Source organism: Giraffa tippelskirchi, chromosome 6 (genome assembly GCF_054371585.1).
Source record: "Giraffa tippelskirchi isolate mGirTip1 chromosome 6, T2T-mGirTip1v1.2.pri, whole genome shotgun sequence".
Classification (NCBI taxonomy): Eukaryota; Metazoa; Chordata; class Mammalia; order Artiodactyla; family Giraffidae; genus Giraffa; species Giraffa tippelskirchi.
In genome coordinates, this window is record NC_137280.1 from 31,761,130 (window position 1) to 31,781,893 (window position 20,764).

Sequence of the window (20,764 nt, forward strand, 5' to 3'; positions counted from 1 at the left end):
AAAAATTCTCTCTTAGTAAGAGAAAGCCAAACCTGGGTGGTGTGACAACCACAAGCTTGATTAATAAGGGTACTTGTTTTGTACTAGAGCCAGAGTGTCTCCGTGGCTTAGGTTACTTATATTTTTTGAGGTTCCTGGTACTAAAAATTGAAGAAAATGTGCCAGAGCAAACTGTGATGTGTTTGAAATACTTTTAAAATAATGACATCATGAAGTTTTGACATAACATTATATACAGTGTAATAATGCTACTCATAAAACAAACAATTTTTAAAATATGACTTAACAACATATATTGGGAGTAGTCTAGTACTAGGACACAAGAATACAATTGTCAGATGAACAGAGTTCTCTCAGTCCTGTCAGCATTTCTCTGTTCTTCATGAAAAACATCACGAGTGCTTGACACGAACTCTCCAGATCTGAGGTGAATGTGAGACCCAGGCCCAACAGCTCCCCTGCTTGTCTATGGTCATCTCCACCCCCCAGGCCCTAGAAGAGTCTGTTTCCAGGACTCAGTCCTTAGCACCTCTCCTACATTGTGTCAAGTACTCCAGGAATATGACTGTTGCTGCCTCACTTCATGCCTGTATCGCAATTCCCTTTGGTTATTCCTGCTGTGTCTTAACCTCCAGCTTCTCCCTGCTCTGAGTCATCTCCCTATCACTGGCAAAGATCTCCTGCTTAAATACAGACCTGAGCATGGCATAACCTTGCCTCAAAATCATAAAAAGATCCCTCTCTCCCACGGGATAACATTCAAATCCTTTAGTGTGACGTGTAGCACCTTACAAAGGGCCCATGCCACCCTTCCTGTCTCATTGCCCATTATTCCTCCAACGCTCCACCCCTCCTGTTGTTGTTGTTCAGCTGCTAGGTCGTGTCTGACTCTTTGTGACCACACAGACTGCAGCATGCCTGGTTCCTCTGTCCTCCACTATCTCCTGGAGTGTGCTCAAATTCATGTCCATTGAGTCAGTGATGCTATCCAACCATCTCATCTTCTGCCACCCGTTTCTCCCTTTGCCTTCAATCTTTCCCAGCATCAGGGTCTTTTCCAATGAGTCAACTCTTCCAATCAGGTGGCCAAAGTATTGGAGCTTCAGCTTCAGCTTCAGCATCAGTCATTCCAATGAATATTCAGGGTTGATTTCCTTAAAGATTGACTGGTTTGACATTCTTGCAGTCTCTCAAGGGACCTCTCAAGAGTCTTCTCCAGTACAACAATTTGAAAGCGTCAGTTCTTCAGCACTTAGCCTTCTTCATGGTCCAACTCTCACATCTGTACATGACAACTGGAAAAACCACAGCTTTGACCATATAGCAAAGGTCCACCACTCTTATTTTTCAACAAAAGTGCCCTGTTTTTTTTCGTTTCTCTATGTTTTTGTTCCTGCTCTTATCTCTTCCTGAAAAACACTCCCTTTCTAGTTAATTCTTATCCCTTCTGTGGAAAGTTCTTCAGGGCTCCCAGTGACAGTGGCTTTCTGCTCCCCTTGCTCATGTCGCCTGTCTTCAGGACAGTGAGCATCAAACAATGAGATCACTGTAGAGAGGGCCTGTGCTTCGTTTCACTGTATTTATCTTTGTACACCCTACCCCTGCACTGTGCACAGTAAGGGCTCCATACATCCAGGCTGGATGATTGAATTAATTGTCAATAATATCCCCAAGCTTTCAGAAGCAAATGCAAGTTCAGCCAAGATGACCTCTTAAAAACAATTTATTCCATAAGATTCAGCATGAGGGCCCAGTTTTCAAGATTGTTCTTGTAAGAAGCTCAGATGGTTGTAAAATGGTTCTCAGTTCCCGGGTCTCCATACAAACATGCTTCTTCCAAAGTAAGTCCTTTTTCTTTCCCAGGTGTCTCCTGACTCGGCTGAGTCTGTGGAAGAACTCCTATAAGATGTCATTTCCTTGACTGAAGCTACAATTTTAGCCCAGCATACAGAATCATCACCATCACTCATTGCTAAGATTGTGGCACGCTGCTTATCTGCATGTAGTCATTCCTCTGGGAAGAAATAATGCATTATTAACACAGCTTTATTATCAGGCCCAAGTTTGGCAGACAGAGCAACATTAGAGGATAATTGGAAGGACAGCTGATTTGTTAGCAAAATGTTGCTTTTTGGCTAATGAATCATTCTGATTTTTGCCCTGACAGCTCAGTAACAAGCTTGAAGACAATTTTGCTTCAGACCATTAAACTTTGACAAACCAGTTATTAACTACAGCTAGAGCCAGCGATCTGTGGGGATTACTGCAATTATGAACCTTATATGTAATTTTTTTAAATCATTAGTTGAGACAAGGTGAGTCTGATGAGGGAGGGGCTGATGACTGACAGACTCTGTCACTTTGCAATACACAAGGCGATCAACAGCTCCGGGGAGGACTAATCCATCAGCAGAAGCGCTTTGCTGGGAAGATGGAAAAAGAGCAATAAAGATTTTTGCACTCCAGCAACAAGCCCTGTTTGAGAAAAGACAAGGCTGTTCTTTAACTTCTGTTTTAGAGGTTGGAGGTCTTTTCTCAACGGAGAACTAAATGGAAGTGCAGGGAACAAACCAAATAGACAACAAGGTAGGTCTCCTATGGTCTGGGTTCCCTTCCTATGCTTTACTGGATTGTTGCTGCATTCAAGATGATCATACCAAGTGAAGTAAGTCTGAGAAAGTGAAATATCATATGATATTATTTACACATGGAATCTAAAAAAATGATACAAATGAACTTATTTACAAAACAGAAACAGTCTTGCAGACACAGAAAATAAACTTATGGCTACCAAGGGGGAAGGTGTGTGTGTTAGCTGCTCAGTCATTTCTGACTCCTTGAGACTCCATGGGCTGTAGCCTGCCAAACTCCTCTGTCCATGGGATTTTCCAGGCAAGAATACTGGAGTGGGTTGCCATTTCCTTCTCCAGGGGATCTTCCTGACCCAGGGCTCGAACCCGGGTCTCTTGTGTTGCAGGCAGATGCTTTACTGTCTGAGCCACCAGGGAAGCCAGGGGAAGGTAGGGGGGAGATAAATTAGGAGTTTGGGATTAACATAAACACACTACTATATATAGGATAGATGATCAGTAAGGACCTACTTACTGTATGGCACAGGGAACTCTACTCAATATTCTATAATAACCTATATGGGAAAAGAATCTGAAAAAGAATAGGTATACGTATATGAACAACTGAGTCATTTTGCTGTACACCTGAAACTAACACAACATTGTAAATCAACTATGTTCCAATATAGAATAAACATTTTAAAAAAGAATCTCATTGGAAGGTGCCTGTCCTTTCTTCTTACTCCTCCCCAATATTCATAACAGTGATTTCAAGCCCAAGTGGTTAAGATAAATTAATGGAGCAGAAGGAAATAGTGAAGACTACGGTAAAATTACACATCAAACAGTAGCACATCAGTGGGCCAGACTGTGTCATCTGGTTTACAGACAAAGTCCAGGTCCTCAGTCTGGAGACCCTTTCAATCCAGCCTGCACCTCTCCATCTCACCCTTTTATACTTCCCTTTTTGAATCCTTATGCCCCAATCTAACTGGAGTAGTCTTCTAATCTCTGTACCTCAGCTTTCCCAGGAACGGCCTCTCTTGTGCAATTCATTTCTACATATTCAAGTTCTACTCACCCTCTCAATCTCAGTTTCCTTACTTGTCAAAATGGGGAAAAGATGTCGATTATATCCAAGTTAAGACCCTTTCTCGTCTTCAGTTCTGTGAGTCTGAGGCATTTTCACCAAACTGTGGTTAGTACACATACGATCTGGTGGCACCGTGGGGCCCTAACCCCATATCCTATTCTGTATCCCTTAGGTGGGCACATTGCTGGGAGTCTTGCTGTCATCACGGATGCTGCCCATCTCTTAATTGACCTGACCAGTTTCCTGCTCAGTCTCTTCTCCTTGTGGTTGTCATCAAAACGCCCCTCCAAGCGGCTAACCTTTGGATGGCACCGAGCAGGTATAGTTCATCAACTGAGCATCGATGCAGAGTAATGCTGCAGAGTCAAATCAAGGATGAAAATGGAAGGGATGAAGCAAAGCTTTGTTTGAAAATCCCTTAGAGGCACATCTCTGGTGCACGGAGTGAAATAGATGTGTATATGGGAATGTGTGCTCTCAATGCTAATTCCACTAATAGCCAGATTAATGGCGGTTACCTCTACTTCGATGGGACAACAGGAACACATGCAGGAACACACATCATTTTAGCAGCCACCTCAGCCCAAGAATCTCAGTGTGTGGTAACAGCCATGATGTTATTCATTAAATGACTTGGCATCTGGAAGAGAGGGCGGGGTGAAGCTTCTGACAATTTGCAAAATAAAGCACAGAGAGCCCAGAGAGTTGGAAAGATTGAAGAACTTCTCACAGAGGGGTTGGGAACAGAATATGGACTTTCCAGTTCACATGGCATTTAGCCATTCAGTGAATGGCTCGGCTGGATATCTTGTTCAAACAACCATCAACAACCACAAGAAAAGGAGAAGGAAGAGGAGGAAGAGGGGAGGAAAGTTTACTTTTCCTCTTTTCTTAGAGCTGGGTCTTTGATGGAGTGATGGCTTGCTCTTGTCTAGGAAGGGGACCAGGTATGATGAGGCTTTACAGTCTGGGAAATTTTTACTGTGGCTCATTTTTACAATCCACCCATCTCTTCAACACACACTCCCTCTCTACTTCTCCTCCTCTGTATTATTTCTTATGTCAGAGGAATAAGAGGAGCTTCTGGCTGAATGTAAAAATCATTTATACTAAGAGTTACAACTCCATATTTTCACACCAGTTGAGAAAATCAATGTGAAACAGATCTGATGGCAGAGCTTTGGCCAACATGCTAACATAGACAGCCTTCACTAAAAGGTGCCACTAGATGCAGACCACAGGTTGTAGCCTGATGATTATGAACAGTGGTTTTTCATGCTTAGAATGATAGAAAGTTCTAATTTCATGAGATGAGATGGTTGGGTGGCATCACTGATGCAATGGACATGAAGTTGAGCAAACTGCGGGAGATGGTGAGGGACAGAGAAGCCCGGCATGCTGCAGTCCATGGGGTTGTGAAGAGTTGCATATGATTTGGTTTGACTGAACAATAACAACAATTTCATGCCAAACAATTTATCATCAGAGGTGTTTTGCACTATCTTTCCTTTAACATTCAGAGAAAGAGAGGGAGAACGAGAATTGAGGCAATAGACATCAATAAAATGACTTGGTGACATTGTGATTTGAAGATGCTTTTCAGTCCCTAATAGGGCTACATTTGGAAAACATGTGCCTTTGACTGAGTACCCATCATTGATCCTCATAAATTTTTACATGTATTTTACCCTTTCTGATACCATTGGTCAAAGCTGTTTTGTAAACACAGGGAGGACTCAGAATTTAGATTGTTAATTGAACTTTCTCCTCCTGGACATGGAGGTCAGTGAGAATTGACACTCCAGAAGGCCAGGGCTGCTCAACAGAACTCTCTGTTTCAAGAGAAATGTTGCACAATAGATAGTACACTGTGGCCATGGAGCAATTTAAATATGGCTGGTGTTAGTGAAAAATTGGATATTTAATTTTACTTTAAATGTAAACAGCCATATTGGATTGATGGCTACCATATTAGGCAGCACCTCCACAGACATATAGGTGAAAATCAACTAGCACGTCAAACATGTAATTTCATGGATAACTTTGTTTAGGAAGAAGCTAAGTATAAAAAGTGAGTTTAGGTAAAGATAATGTTAATACATGCACCCAATGTTCATAGCAACATTATTTTAATTTCCATGATATGAAAGTAACCTAAGTGTCCATCAACAGATGAGAGGATAAAGATAAGATGGGCATACACACACACACACACACACACAGTGGAATACTACTCAGCCATAAAAAGAGTGGAAATTTGCCATTTGCATCAATATGGATGGACTGGTAGGACATTCTACTAAGTGAAATCAATCAGAGAATGAAAAATACTACACCATTTATATGTGGAATCTAAAAAATCAAACAAAGTAGGGGAGAGGGAAGGGGGAGGGGCATGATAGGGATAGGAGATGAAGAGGTACAAGCTATTATACATAAAGTAAATAAGCTACAAAGATATACAGCACAGGGAATCTACCCAATATTTTATAATAACTATAAATGGAATATAACTTTAAAAAATTTTGAATCACTATCTCATACTCCTGAAATTTACATAACTTTGTCCATCAACCATACCTCAATAAAAGAATAGAGTGTTAAGTGGCCAATGAGACAGGCGGCATGTAGGTATAGCAAAAATCATAAATTGTGTATGTAAATAACTGAAGTCTGGGGAATGATATGTTACACTGCTCTACTTAAAAGGGGGGAGGGTCAAAATTATGGGATGTGCCTGACCACTGACTCACAGAGTGTTTCTAGAGCCTTCTAGGGTTTTAGAACTAATCTAAAAGGTTTGAGTGAAAGATCAAGGTGAGGCTTAAGGAGCTTCTAAGTAAGCAAGCATGCTTTGCTCAGTGGGAGGCTTGAACACTGTCTTATCTTTAAATATTCATGTAAATGTCTCTATTCTGATACTTTTCTTCCTTACTCTTGCCGATAAAACGCAGTTAGAGTGTTGAGATACCTTGGAGTTTGCCTCTGTATTTATAGTATGTTGGGTTGGCAAATGAAACTCATTTTCATTGAGCCTCTGAAAGCTTCCCTTTTTACTATTTTACAGTGCTGGCAAGTTGTAAATGTTTTATGGCAGAATTAAGAGTTTCTAAACACATTTTACCCTTTGTGTCTCATTATTTCATCTCTTAATAACTTTCAATCATTTTAGCACCTGTTTAAATTAAAATCCCTTAGGAAAACAGCAAGGGCAGGCAGCAATTAATATGCTTTACAAATTTGCTGAAAATTACTTAGTAATATGGAGCATAATGAACTGGTATTGTATGAATGCAACAAGAAAGTGTCTCATCTTAGTACTAACATTCATCCACACTTCTGCTTTGTAAATGACTAAGTGAAGTACCGTGAGGCCTCAGTTTTTTGGTGGGGAGGTGGAGCATTAGTGTCTCGTGAGTCTTGGGGAGATTAAGGTGGTTCACAGATTCTTTGTGCATGGGTGTCTGTGTGCTTGTGTCCCTAGAGATCCTTGGTGCCCTGCTATCCATCCTATGCATCTGGGTGGTGACAGGCGTGCTGGTGTACCTGGCATGTGAACGCCTGCTGTACCCCGATTACCAGATCCAGGCGACTCTGATGATCATCGTTTCAAGCTGTGCAGTGGCAGCCAACATTATGTAAGTAGCCCCCCACGCTGCCCATGAAGCTTGTCAGGACAGAGATTTGTGGGGGTTTTGTTGTTGTTATTGCTTCTTTCTAATTCCTCCACTTGTGAAGATGGTGGAGACCTGACCGAGTGTCCAAATGGCTCTACGACCGAAGATCAGGCTGCTTGTGCTAGTTAACGTGCATCTTAATATTCGCTTCTAATAGCTACCATCTGGAATGCTTCCTGTATGCCAGAGACTGCTAAGATCTTTTGATCTACATTATCAAGCTCAGTGTTCACAACACAAATACTTTACAGATTAAAAAACTGAAGCTCACTAAGGTTAAATAAATTGCCAATGAGGTAGTGCAGAGGAGGATTTGAAAATAGATCCACCAAACCCAGAATTGAGCTTCTAGCCATTCTACGCTCTCATGCAAACTGACAGTTCCACGTGGGATGTGACTTACTCCTCTCCTGTTTTTGTTACATGAACACATTATGGGTTCCCAAAGACCTGGGTTGGAAAGGATAGTAAATTTTGTTTACTTCAGCCCCTTTCTACTTTTGAATTCCCTTTTGCAATATCCCCATAAAATAGTCATTAGTTTCATATATATTTTAACAGAATAACAGGGAATTTATTTCTCTCAAGAGCAACCTATCTTATGTTTGCATCATTTTTATGATTGCATGAAAATTCTTCCTTAAGCTGTGTTAGCTAAATTCCCTCTTTAGTTTCCATCTCTTGGTCCATTCTCTTATCCAGGCAGTCTTTTTTTTTTTTTTTTTCCAGGCAGTCTTAAATCATTCTCATAGGACATCCAATCATTGCCATATTGTTCTGGTCTTCTTAGATGAACTGCTTGGTTACTCACGACAATGGGGAGTTGAGGCCAAGACTTTGACTCTTTTTGGTTGATTTGCTATTTCCTATTTGATAGTCTGATTTGGGGTAACCTTACTTAAAATTCTGTTATCTATCTACCTACCTACCTACCTACCTACCTACCTACCATCTATGGTAGACACAATAATGACCCCTCAGGGGTTTCCACATTCTAACCCTTGGAACTCCTGAATATGTCAACTTACATGGTAAGAGAAACTTTGCAAGTGTGGTTAAGTTAAGGATGGATCTTGAGAAGGGCAGATTATCCTGGATTATCCAGATAGGCCTAACATAGCCACAAAAGTCCTTATAAGAGGGAAGCATAAGATCAGAGGGGAGAGAAGATGATGCATTGCTGACTTTGAAGATGGAGGAAAGGGCCTGGAGTCAATGAACAGAAGTGACCTCTAGAAGCTGGAAAAGGTAAGAAAATGAATTTCCCCCTGGAAGCTCCAGAAGGAATGCTGTCCTGCCCACTTTCTGACCTCCAGAACTATAAGATAATACATTTATGTTGTTCTAAGCCACAAAGGCTTTGTGGTAACTTGTTACGGCAGCAATGGGAAACCCAGATACCATCTATGTATCACCTATCATGCGATGTAACATGATACATGCAATCAGGTAGGTTCACACATAAAAGTAAAGAAGACAGTGAGAGTAGGGTGGCATTTTAAACAGTGTTTTTTTTTTTTTTTTTTTTTTTTAAGAGAAGGTACAAAGGAGTCCTTGGAATTAGAGGACAACCTGAGCATGCATACTTTGAGTAAGCTCCTCTAGGTACTCTCATCCTGACCTTGTACCTGCTTCGGTTCCTTACTTCTTAGTTTGGGACCCATTGCTCAAAATCTTTAAGATAAACAATCAGAAGAGTGGTATTTGATCTACTGTCACTGATGAGATCCCTAATTCCACCCAGTTAACTTGAAAATGCATTTCACATTGGCAGTGGGAGAAAAAGTATGGAGAGATCAATACAAGTCTATCACACCTAGGAGACAAATAAGCCAGATGACATGTCCAGCTGACTGGGGGTTAATGTCATCATCTTTGCATAAGAAGAACAATATGTCCCCAGGACAGCAGTAGCAATAAAAATATTAATAATTTCCCAAGAGTTGTTGTCACATAGGCTGTGTCCATGCTGCCTAAAGAGGAAGATGCACCCAGTTAACTACCACATAAATCTGGCACCTTGATGATTAAGGCTGACACTCTAAATAGATAACATCCACATTTTCTTTTCACTGCAACTGCTTTCAAATTCTGAGTCTAACATTGCAGGTGATTTTCAAACTTACAAAGACCAGGGAATTGAAAAGCATTGACTTCCCTGCACAAGGAGGCAGTTTTTATGGATAAACATACTGAGTGACTAAAATGTTTACTTAGAGAACGGGGATTACAGATTTCAAGTGCTAGATGCTGCATTGTCTGACTACAGAGATATCTGAACCATAATTTGGGAATAAATCTATTCCTTGGGAGCCCACAATCAGGGCATAAAGTTCTAACAGAAGTTGCTAAGGGATTCTAGGATGAAGGTTATTGATAGAGCCTTAAGGCTAAGTTTTCTCTGCCTGAAACATTTCCTCCTCTCCTAGCCCATTTAACTCTAGTATAACCTTTCAAATCCAACTCAATTGCTTTGTCTAACTAAATCAGACTCCCTTGTTGTACTATCTGTAGCACCAGTTCTTAATAGGCTTAGTATAATTAGAATTTTCCATTTATGTGTGTCTTTTTAGAATCTCCACCATCTCCATCATACTTAAAGTTATAATGGGGAGGGGCCATGTCTGTTTTCACCGTCATGCTCCAAGTATTTAACAGTGAGTGCCTGGCATACAAAATACCTAAATAAGTTTTTTTTTTAATATAAAATGAGTAAAAGAATGAATCACAATGGGATGAGCATACATGGCAGGCCTAGAAAGTCTATTAACTGCCAGGTATACACAGCTGTCTGAAGAACTCTAAATGGTAGCTGCTAATAGAAGGTGAATTTCTGCTCAAACACTAACAATATAAAGCCTGTAGATTATGTAATGATCAAATCTTAATGAATAGAAGTGACTCTGCTTTGTGACGATAGCCTGAGATTTAATAGACACTTTACCTGCAAATAGACTGGGGTATGTGGCACTGAGAAATCATTTTTTTACACCTTTGTTCCATAATGCACAGAAAGTGTTTCTAGGCAAAACATAAGAGATATTACTCCTAAAGTTGTAGATAAACAGAACTGGCTACATAATTTATAGGGCCCACTATTAATCTCTTGGAATTGGATTAGAGATGTTAAATTTTGCAATATGTTATACACACATAAAACATTTATATACATGAATATATTGCAGTTTTGATAAATAGCTACATATTTACACAAGCACATTACTCTCATCATTGGCCATTAGGGAATTATTCACATTTCAAGTTCTAGTGGAAATGAATAAAATCGAGTAAAATAAAAATTAAAAAAAGTCAACCTTGATGAAATTCACTGGTTATTTTGTTGTATTGCTTTCTTCTGCTTCTTGCATTGGAAACCAGCACATTTAATTAAGCTCCCACTAAAGTTCAGCTTTAAGTCTAGCTCGGTAGACACTTGATAAATGATATTTCCCCTCCTCATTGTCAAATACTTGGCATTTACCTAACACATGCTACCCTCCAGTTTTAAAATGAAACACAGTAGCATTAACTGGGCTTCCTTGGTAGCTCAGCTGGTAAAGAATCCGCCTGCAATGCAGTAGACCCCAGTTTGATTCCTGGGTCAGGAAGATCCCCTGGAGAAGGGATAGGCTACCCACTCCAGTATTCCTGGGCTTCCCTGGTGGCTCAGATGGTAAAGAGTCTGCCTGCAATGCAGACCTGGGTTCAATTCTTGGGTTGGGAAGATCCCCAGAGGGCATGGCAACCCACTCCAGTATTCTTGTCTGAAGAATCCCCATGGACAGAGGAGCCTGGTGGGCTACAGTCCATGGGGTCACAAAAAGTCTGACATGACTGAGTGACTAAGCCCAGCACAGCACTAATTAGAAAGAGAAAACTGATGTGAATCATCAATGTCTGTCCTTGTGTGAAAATTTTAAAATTCTGTGATACCCCTGTGTTGAAAATTACTCCAAAATAGTCCATTATAAAGCAGTAATGTTACAATCCATTGCCATTTTGGATAACACAGGCTGTCATCAACTCCCCCGTGACACTGAAAAGATGTTTAAGGGTTAATCTCATGTGTGCCAAGGACATTGTTTTTTCTTTCAGACTAGGTGTGATTTTACACCAGAAACGCCCTGCCCACAATCACAAAGAAGTGCAAGCCAATGCCAGTGTCAGAGCTGCTTTTGTACATGCCCTTGGAGATCTGTTTCAGAGCATCAGTGTGTTAACCAGTGCGCTTATTATCTACTTTAAGGTGAGTATGTCGGAGTCTACTCACTGTTCCAGTGACTTTATCGATCAGGTGGTACATGATCTGGCCCTCCATTATTACCTTAAATGGGGGGTGGACAGCCGATTTCCCTGCACAAATTACTTTACAAGGTGTAAACAAACAAACATTCAAAGCTTGAAACCTTAGATTTTCCAAATTTATAAGAGCTATGTCTTTAACTATAGGGCTGCCAGTCTTTTAAGAAAGCAGTTCTTGTGTCCTGGGGTTAAGGTGGACAGCAATCGAACCATGAAAAACTTAGGGTTCTTGGGTTATAAGCAACAGAAAAGGTCTCTACCTCACTTACGCAAAACATAGATTCACTGATTGAAATTTATTAGAGGTACTCCTCTAAGAAAGCAAGATAGAAATACAGAACACCATTCCATGTTCGATGCATGAGACAAGGGCTCAGGGCCGGGGCAATGGGATGACCCAGAGGGATGGGATGGGGAGGGAGGTGGGTGGGGGGTCCAGGAAGGGGAACACATGTAAACCCATGGCTGATTCATGTCAATGTATGGCAAAAACTATTACAATATTGTAAAGTAATTAGTCCCCAACTAAAATAAATAAATTGATTAAAAAAAATTAAAAAAATAAAAATAAAAATCTACATGAATTATGCAAAAAAAAAAAAAGAAATAAGGGAAACTTTAGGTATTCAGATTTCAGAAACTATCCAACTTCTGTCCCAGGCACCATGCTGAAATGAATGTACATGTGTGCGTGCTCAGTCGCTCAGTGGTGTCCTACTCTGCAACTCTATCAACTGTAGCCCACCAGGCTCCGCAGTCCATAGGATTTTCCAGGCAAGAATGCTAGAGCCGGTTGCCATTTCCTCCTCCAGTGGATCTTTCCAACCCAGGGATCAAATCCACATCTCCTGCATTTGCAGGTGAATTCTTTACTACTGAGCCACCTGGGAAGCCTGAAATGAATGTGATTCAGCTAATTTTTTTTCCTCTTCTTGTCACTCTGCTGAAGATTCATGTTTCCGGGAAATGGAACCCAACTGATGTAGACTGGGTCTTGTATCTGTTGCTTGGTTGGGGAGGGTAGAACCATTGACTGACTCTTCCACAATGGGAGGGAGAGAACTTCTTTCCCAAAAGAACTGTGTTAATGGAAACCTGGAGTAGATCTGAGTGAGCCTCTGACCCTAAACAAATATTCACTATAGCTCTCTGGTAATAACAAGAACTAAAAGAGGTGGGTGAGGGCAGAGATACAGGCAGGCGGGTAATGGAGGAGAGGGGCATTTATCTCTGTCCATTTGCGTCAAGACTGTCCATTTAGCAGAGACTCTATTGTTTTACTAAAAAATTAAAACATGTAAGCAAAAATTACAAAGACATGTCTGAATTTAACTGAGTAAATCCTCACTGAAAGCTTTAAGTTTAAGGCAAAATTGTTCAAGTTGTACAGGTGAGTAGAGTTTGAGAGTACTCTTATCAAGGTCGCTCTGGCTGAGTTTCTTAGAAGTAATGAGGCACAAAGTTTTCTGTGGCACAGAACTTCATCAAGGGCAGAAGAGCAGATGTTTCACCCTGAGGCCAAGGGCTCCAGTGGTGAGAGAGCATGAGAATGAGGCCTCAGTGTATACTTTTTGGACTGTATCAAAGATGCCTACCTTGAGTCTGTAACATACTTAAGAGAGAAAGATATAAACTGACCCCATCTGCCAAGACCAAGCTCTGGCTATACCTTGGTCACACGCAACCTCTGAGCAGATGATTCCCTTTCTTACCATAATTAAGGCTGAGAAGTCATTGAATGCTGTGCCCATGCGTGCATATTTTCATCCATCCTCTCTACTTCTATTAATTTGAGAGACATTAAATAAGGCCTTTTGAGGGAGCACTCAAGGATGTCTCTCCTCTTACTTCTTTTTTATCCTCATTAAAAAAAAAAATTGGCAGCACTGGCTTTTCATGATCTGAAAGAGTAGCACTGAAACATGTCTATAACCATATGTAAAACAGAGCGCAAGTTCGATGCATGAAGCAAGGCACTCAAAGTCAGTGCACTGGGACAACCCAGAGGGATGGGGTGGGGAGGGAGGTGGGAGGAAGGTTCAGGATGGGGGACACATGTATACTCGAGGCTGATTCATGTCGATGTGTGGCAAAAACACCACAATATTGTCAAGTCATTAGCCTCCAATTAAAATAAATTAATTAATTAAAAAAATCTGGCAGCACTGGCTTTTCATTGCAGTGAGCAGGCTTTCTGTGGTTGCGCTGTGTGGGCTTAGTGGCTCCATGGCATGTGGGATCTTAGTTACCTGACCAGGGATCAAACCTTAGTCCCCAACACTGGAAGGTAGATTCTTTACCACTGGACCACTGGGAAGGTCCCTCTCTTACTTCTTAAATTGTGGGGAGAACATGTCCTGTGGTCTCCGTCTCTTCAGTCATTGAGAGTTGAAAGCTTAGAAGAAGGATTATGTCTTTAGGAAGTCTTGGATGGTAAGTGTTAGGAGGGTGAATGGGTGACAGGAAAGGAAGGAAGCGTGGGGGTTTACCGTGGGGGTTTACTTATTTTACCAATCAGACTTTCTGCAGGGGAGGCCTGGATTCAATGAACTGAAATTCCTGTATTTTCTAGCCAGAGTATAAGATGGCAGACCCGATCTGCACATTTGTCTTTTCTGGCCTGGTTTTGGCCAGCACCATCACTATCTTAAAGGACTTCTCCATCTTACTCATGGAAGGTAGGAGTGATTTTCATATTATTTCCAGCATGTGTGTTTTCTCTTCCTTATAACCACAAAAATGACCTCAAGGCATGCTCACTGTGAGTCTGCATTATAAGGAAAATGTAAACTTATAAGGAATTTTTATGAAAACAAGTACTATGAGTTTTATTCAAACGGGAATAAATAAAAAAGAATTGGCTTCTATTTCTTCTCTAGCAACTATCATATCATATGGCATAGTATAAAAACAGTATGTACAAATACTAGAGATAAACAGTGATGGAGAAACAGCAAAATTATACGTTTATCCCTAAATACATGGAAATTACTTAAGAAAGATTGTGCAACTCTGTCTCTTGGGCAGCCTTATAGCTACTATGATACTGAAATGCTAAAATGCTTGTTAGACTAGGCCAGCAATTCTCAGACATTAGTGGCATTAGAACCACTTGGAGGGTCTGTTAAAACAGACTGTGAGGCCCACTGGACAGTTCCTGAGACAGTAGACATGGATGGGATGGGGCCTGAGAAATCTGAATTTTAACAAGATGTTGATGCTACTGCCCTGGGGACCATACTTTGAGAACCACTGGACTAGTGTTTTCATACCACTTAAGGGGTTCCTCCCTGAGGGCACGGGGAGCGGTCCTTGGAAAATCCAATCACAGCTAGAGCTTTGCATCCTATCAAACATTCAGATGATCAAAAACACCCAGATGCTGGCTGAGCTGCTCTCTTCTGTCCAGCACACTGTGATCGAAGGTGGACACAGTCTCAGAGGGCAGCTGCCTTCGCAACAGTTCACCCGTCCCTAGCTTAGCCTTCACTGCAGAGGACACATGAAGGGCTTTGTTCTCGGCCGGCACTGTAATCATTGGTAGGCGACTGTGCTGACCACAGTGAAACAGGAAATGGAGTTGAAAGTCCTTGTGTGACAAGTGAACGCCCCTGCCTGGCAGGGGACAGGGTATTTGTTTAGGTCCCAGATGACTCCACCTCCTCTCCTGGGCGCTGAGTGCCGAGCCGCAGCTCTTGCTGCTTTTACAGAAGCTATCAAAAAGAGGCAAATGCATATACAATTTACGATGACTATATTCAGTGTTCTCTCTCAGTACAGCTCTTCTCTCGTGATTATCTTTTTTTATGTAAGGAAAAGTGTAGCCAATTATTGAAACTCCTATCAGATAGGCAGGTAACTCCTACATGAAATATACTTATTTTTAAATTAGGTTTTCAAATTAGGTTAGCATAAAATAATACTTGTACTTGATAAAATTTAAATATATATATGTGTGTGTGTGCTGTGTGCTTAGTCGCTCAGTCATGTCGGACTCTCTGAAACCCCACGGACTGTAGCCCGCCAGGCTCCTCTGTCCATGAAATTCTCCAAGCAAGAATACTGAAGAGGGTTTCCATGCCCTCCTCCAGGGGATCTTCCCAACCCAGGGATCAAACCCAGGTCTCCCACATGGCAGGCAGATTCTTTACTGTGTAAGCCACCAGGGAAGCCCAAGAATACTGGAGTGGGTAGCCTATCTGTTCTCCAGGGGATCTTCCCAACCCAGGAGTTGAACCAGGGTCTCCTGCATTGCAGGTGGATTCTTTACCAGCTGAGCTACCAGGGAAACCCATATACATGTATATGGAGAGGCATACATACACATATATGTGTAAATGGAAAGGCATAGATAATAAGACTTCTCCTCATTTTTTCACCTTTAAATTCTCAATCTTATTCTTCAAGCCTAACATCTATTAGTAAGGTAAAAGTTGACACATATCTTTCCAAAAACATCTATGCATTTATACATATATGTATATGTAATAAAACACACACACATACATGTGTGTATGCTGTTGTTACTTAGTCACTAAGTTGTGTCTGACTCTTTTGCAACCCCATCCCAAGCAAGAGTACTGGAGTGGGTTACCATTCCCATCTTCAGGGGATCTTTCCAACCTAGGGATTGAACCCGTGTCTCCTGCTTGACAGGCAGATTCTTCACTACCAAGCCACCAGGGAAACCCTAAATATGTGCATATATATGTGTGTGTATATATACATGAGTATGTGTGTACGTACATATATATAGTGTGTGTGTATGTCTCTTTTTCATACAAACAAGATTACACATGTATTTTGTTCTGCATCTTGTTTTTTTCAACTAGAAATCTTTCCATATTAGTAAATACCTAGATAACCTCTTTCTTTTTCATGGGTAAAAAGTATTCTAATGTTAGCACCCACTTGCTTATTGATGGACATTACACATAATGCTTCAATTATATGCTTAGCACTTATATCTGTAGAATAATTCCTAGACATGTATTGCTGTTTCAGAAGTTATAGACTTTTTAAAATTTGATAGATACTGTCATTTCTACCAAAGAGACCGTATCAGTTTCTTTCCCACCAACAGTGTATGGGAGTGCTCATTTCTTCCCATCCTCACCACCACTGATATTATCAAACTGTTGATTCTCCTCTGATCTGATAGGTGAATATATTATATCTTATTGATTGTATATGTGAATCTTTAATTATGAAACCTATTGAGTGATTTTTCATATACCTATTAGCCTGAGTAATTATTTTTTGAACACTAATTTGGGTATTTTTCTGGATGCATTAATATTTTTTCAGGCTCTCCATCAGAAAGAAAAAGGTTTCTAGGATGTGATGAACACTGAGGTCCACGGGAACACATCCTCTTGCTTGTCAATATTATTTCATAGAGGAAAATAAATAGCCGTACACTTGCATTCTCCATAAAAGTAAAATGATAAAAGGAGGCAAGAGAAAAAGAGGTAGTGGGATCTTGACTTCATCTCAAGTGGTGGTGGTAGTCACACAGTCGTGTCCGACTCTTTGTGACCCCATGGACTGAAGCCCACCAGGCTCCTCTGTCCATGGGATTCTCCAGGCAAGAATATTGGAGTGGGGTGCCATTCCCTTCTCCAAGAGTCCCAGATGAATGACAGCATAAGGTTAAAGGAAACTCTCCAGGGGTGACTCATTAGGCATAATTGTCACCTTTGGGTCACAATACCTGGGGTCTAATGTTTACATAACACGTCACACCCAGAGGAGAGATCTTAGAGTCTGGCATCCCACTTACCCATGTGGCCTTACAAATTTTTCTTAACCTTCCTGACTCCCAATTTCTTCTCCAGTCAAACAGTTCTAACACTGATTAGATCTCAAAATTTTATAACCATTAAATAAGATCATTACTATAAAGTGGTTAGCACAAACCTTGACCTATAGTAGGTTCTCAATAAAGGTGCTAATATTATTAATTATTTTATTATTGTATAACATTTTCACCCATGACTATATGCACATTCTATGGCTAATCTGAGACAAGAACTTCTTTAATTTGTTTCTAGTACTCTGAGCTTTGTGGAGCTCATAGAGTAAAAAATCATGTTGACCAGCTCTTTGTTCTATGAAACGATATAAAATGGGATAAAACTAAACTCAAACTGTACTGAATTTTAAGTTAGCTCCAAGAAGGGAATCCCTATGAGCAAGGTTCTTAAATCCTAAAAAAGGAGGGTTAAGGATTCCCTATTCCCTTTAAGAAAGTGGTTCTAAACTGGCACCTTATTACAATCATCTGAGAAGATTTTGAAAAATACTTATGCCCAGGCCCTAGACCCAGAGATCTTGATTTAATAGAAGCTGGTTTTGATTTTTTTTTTTTTTTTAACATGTAGGCAAGCTTGAGAACCACTGCAAAGTAGGGCTGCCCAGTAGCTTGTAAATACTAGTGCAATGGTTCTCTACTTTGGCTCTGTTAGAATCAACAAATGAGTTAAGAAAATACTGATGCTGGTCTTATCCCCAGAAAATCTGATTTAATTGGTCTTGGGTATAACCTGGTTATTGGGATTTCTTAAAACTCTGGTGACACTAATGTGCATCCAAGGTCAAGAGCCACTCTGAAAGCATATAGATTTGAGAGCGTCATCCATAGATGTTTTCTTTAGGAGAATTTTAATGGAGCCAAGGCATATTTATTTATAACCAACACACCAGGTGTTTGTGTTGTATGTATATAATTGAAGTGGAAGCTAAAAAGTGTTCATCCTTAGAAATCTTTTCTACAGAATCCTCTTTGGATCATCTTTAGGTGACAGAGATTTCCTATCACATCAAATGGCTTTACCACAGTGGTGCTAATTGAGTTGATTTTTTTTTTTTTAATTTTTATATCAACCCAATACCTTTTATGATTTTAACCAACCATTGACTTGGTTTTTCTCTCTGTAGCCAGCCAAAGCAAGTGCCCTTATATTTTCAAATCCTATCATCTTCTATGTGACAATCCTTGCAATGTTTGAAAACAGTGATTCTACTTCCCTTCACCTTCCCATCTCCAGGTAGAGACACTCCAGTTTCTTCAGCCCCAAAACATAGCTGACCGGCTTGCAAACTCCCCACCTTCGTGCATGTCCCACACTATTCCTCTAGAAACAATGATGACAATCAAACTACTACATTCTGTGGCTTGAATAGTAAACTCTTACTAATGTACTTAAAATAATGGAAATTCTACAGACAGCATAATGAAATGGTATTATAACATTACGATCTCCTATTATCAAAGTTCGCTAAGGCACTGGTTGGATAACTAACATTTGTATAGCATTAGAGTTTACAAAGGACAGATGTTTTCTGAGATGTTTTCAGAGTCCCCAAAGGACTCTGTCAACTACAAATTGTTTTTATCATACCTATTTTACTACAAATATTCTGAGGATTAAAGAAGTTCCAAGTGCTGGGTAAAATTCACAATAGTTGTAGTCAGAATGGCAACCCAAGATTATGCAATACCAAATCCCATGGGATTTCACTTTGCTTTCCAGATAATTGCAAACATAATTGGGGGAAATAATACACTCTGGAAATGAAGGGTGATGATTGTCTTAATGGTCGCAGAGTAAAATCAGCAAATGCTCTTTGTGAACCTGTGGCTGATGGGAAAACCTTTGAAACTGGTGAATCTGCTTTTGTAAACATTTGAAAAGAGAAACCATAGATGGAGAGGGCAAGGTAGTATTTTAGTAAGGACTTTGCAGCCCCAATTAATCTTTGCACTGAGCCATATTTCATGAGATAACCTACTAACCCCAGCCTCCTGTTCTCTCCTCTTGGCAGGTGTGCCAAAGCACCTGAGCTACAATGGTGTGAAAGAGCTCATCTTAGCAGTGGATGGGGTGGTGTCTGTGCACAGTTTGCATGTCTGGTCACTAACAATGAACCAAGTGATTCTCTCTGTTCATGTTGCTGCAGGTCAGTGAGTTTGGTAAACATCCTGGACAAAAATTCAGTTTTATCCCATAACATCAGTAATTTCCCTCCTCTTGGTAGAGCAGCCCTGAGTGTCTATTGCATGCCAAAACAATTGTAATGTGTTTTGTGTGACCAAGGGCAGTTTAAACCCCCTTCCCCGTGCCAATGTCGTCATGGCAACAGTGCTACTTATGACCATGCTGGAGGTCGACCGTAGAGGTTTAGAGAGTAGACCAAAAGGATAAAATGCCACCCAAGCTTCAAGGCCTTAAACTCTGTTTGACTCAATGTCCTATTGGTTAAAGGAGTGGAATGAATTTAACAAGAAACCTTCACTGATTATCTTTGGCGTGTGAGATGTTCTATCCTAGAACATCAAAGAGAGAAAGGTGAAGGAGACACAGGTCCCATCCTTAAGATTCCAAAAAGGTAAAATATGTACTAGTCAGAATTAATGGTGGTTCCTTTACTGGATGGTTAGCAATTCTGTAACCATGTGCGATAACTCTTGGGATGTGAGGTTTACCCTAAAAAACTACTTTGTCAAGTAGAAGGTGATTTTGCTCATGATACATCCTAGGGCTGAGAAAATGGGCAATGGCTCAGGAGACAGCTCAGACCAAGAACGATATATTAGGCTGCTGAGAAATAACTCATGAAGTTACTTAGAGGCAGGATACAGGAAGAGTCATTGGAGGACTGTGCTTTCTCAGACATCCTCATCTCAGTTGAGAGGCTTGGATCTGGCTGCATGGAATTTACAGCCTCCACTACACTAATATTTCATGGCAAATGGAAGGATCTAGTAAACACTCAGGTTACTACGGAGGGAACTTCACAGCCTCCTGATACCTTTTGGGAAAAGAGAAAAGATGGCAAAGAGGGTTGCTGCTCTAAATGTTTCCTAGTTCCTCGAAATAAATTGTGATTAGATATAAGGGTGGCAACTCAGAGAACCCAAGGAGCCAGTGAGCAGGGCTGTATAAGAAACAGTAGTTCTGACTTGGCTTTTTCATGGCTTAGCTCCTCTGTCACACTCAGCCTCTAGGGACGCCAGACCCCAGAGAGGACTGTGGGCAGGAAGTTCTCATAGTGACAGGGCGCTTTGCAGCCGTGTCTGTGTAAGTGTAGCTGATTGTCAGAGCCATCATGGCTCCTTT

The 20,764-nt window shown here is 40.7% G+C and overlaps 2 protein-coding genes across 2 annotated transcripts in view; one reads left to right on the forward strand and one right to left on the reverse strand.

Moving 5' to 3' along the window:
• The window catches only part of LOC145511662 (uncharacterized), a 703,222-nt gene that overhangs the window by 233,683 nt on the left and 448,775 nt on the right, over positions 1-20,764 (reverse strand). The gene's annotated exons all lie outside the window — the stretch shown is intronic.
• The window catches only part of SLC30A8 (solute carrier family 30 member 8), a 37,194-nt gene that overhangs the window by 16,169 nt on the left and 261 nt on the right, over positions 1-20,764 (forward strand). Inside the window, exons 3-7 of the mRNA XM_081505263.1 lie at positions 3,836-3,982; positions 7,148-7,301; positions 11,436-11,586; positions 14,215-14,320; positions 19,470-19,604. Of these exons, the coding sequence (XP_081361389.1) occupies positions 3,836-3,982; positions 7,148-7,301; positions 11,436-11,586; positions 14,215-14,320; positions 19,470-19,604 (693 nt within the window). The remainder of the gene's footprint in view (positions 1-3,835; positions 3,983-7,147; positions 7,302-11,435; positions 11,587-14,214; positions 14,321-19,469; positions 19,605-20,764) is intronic.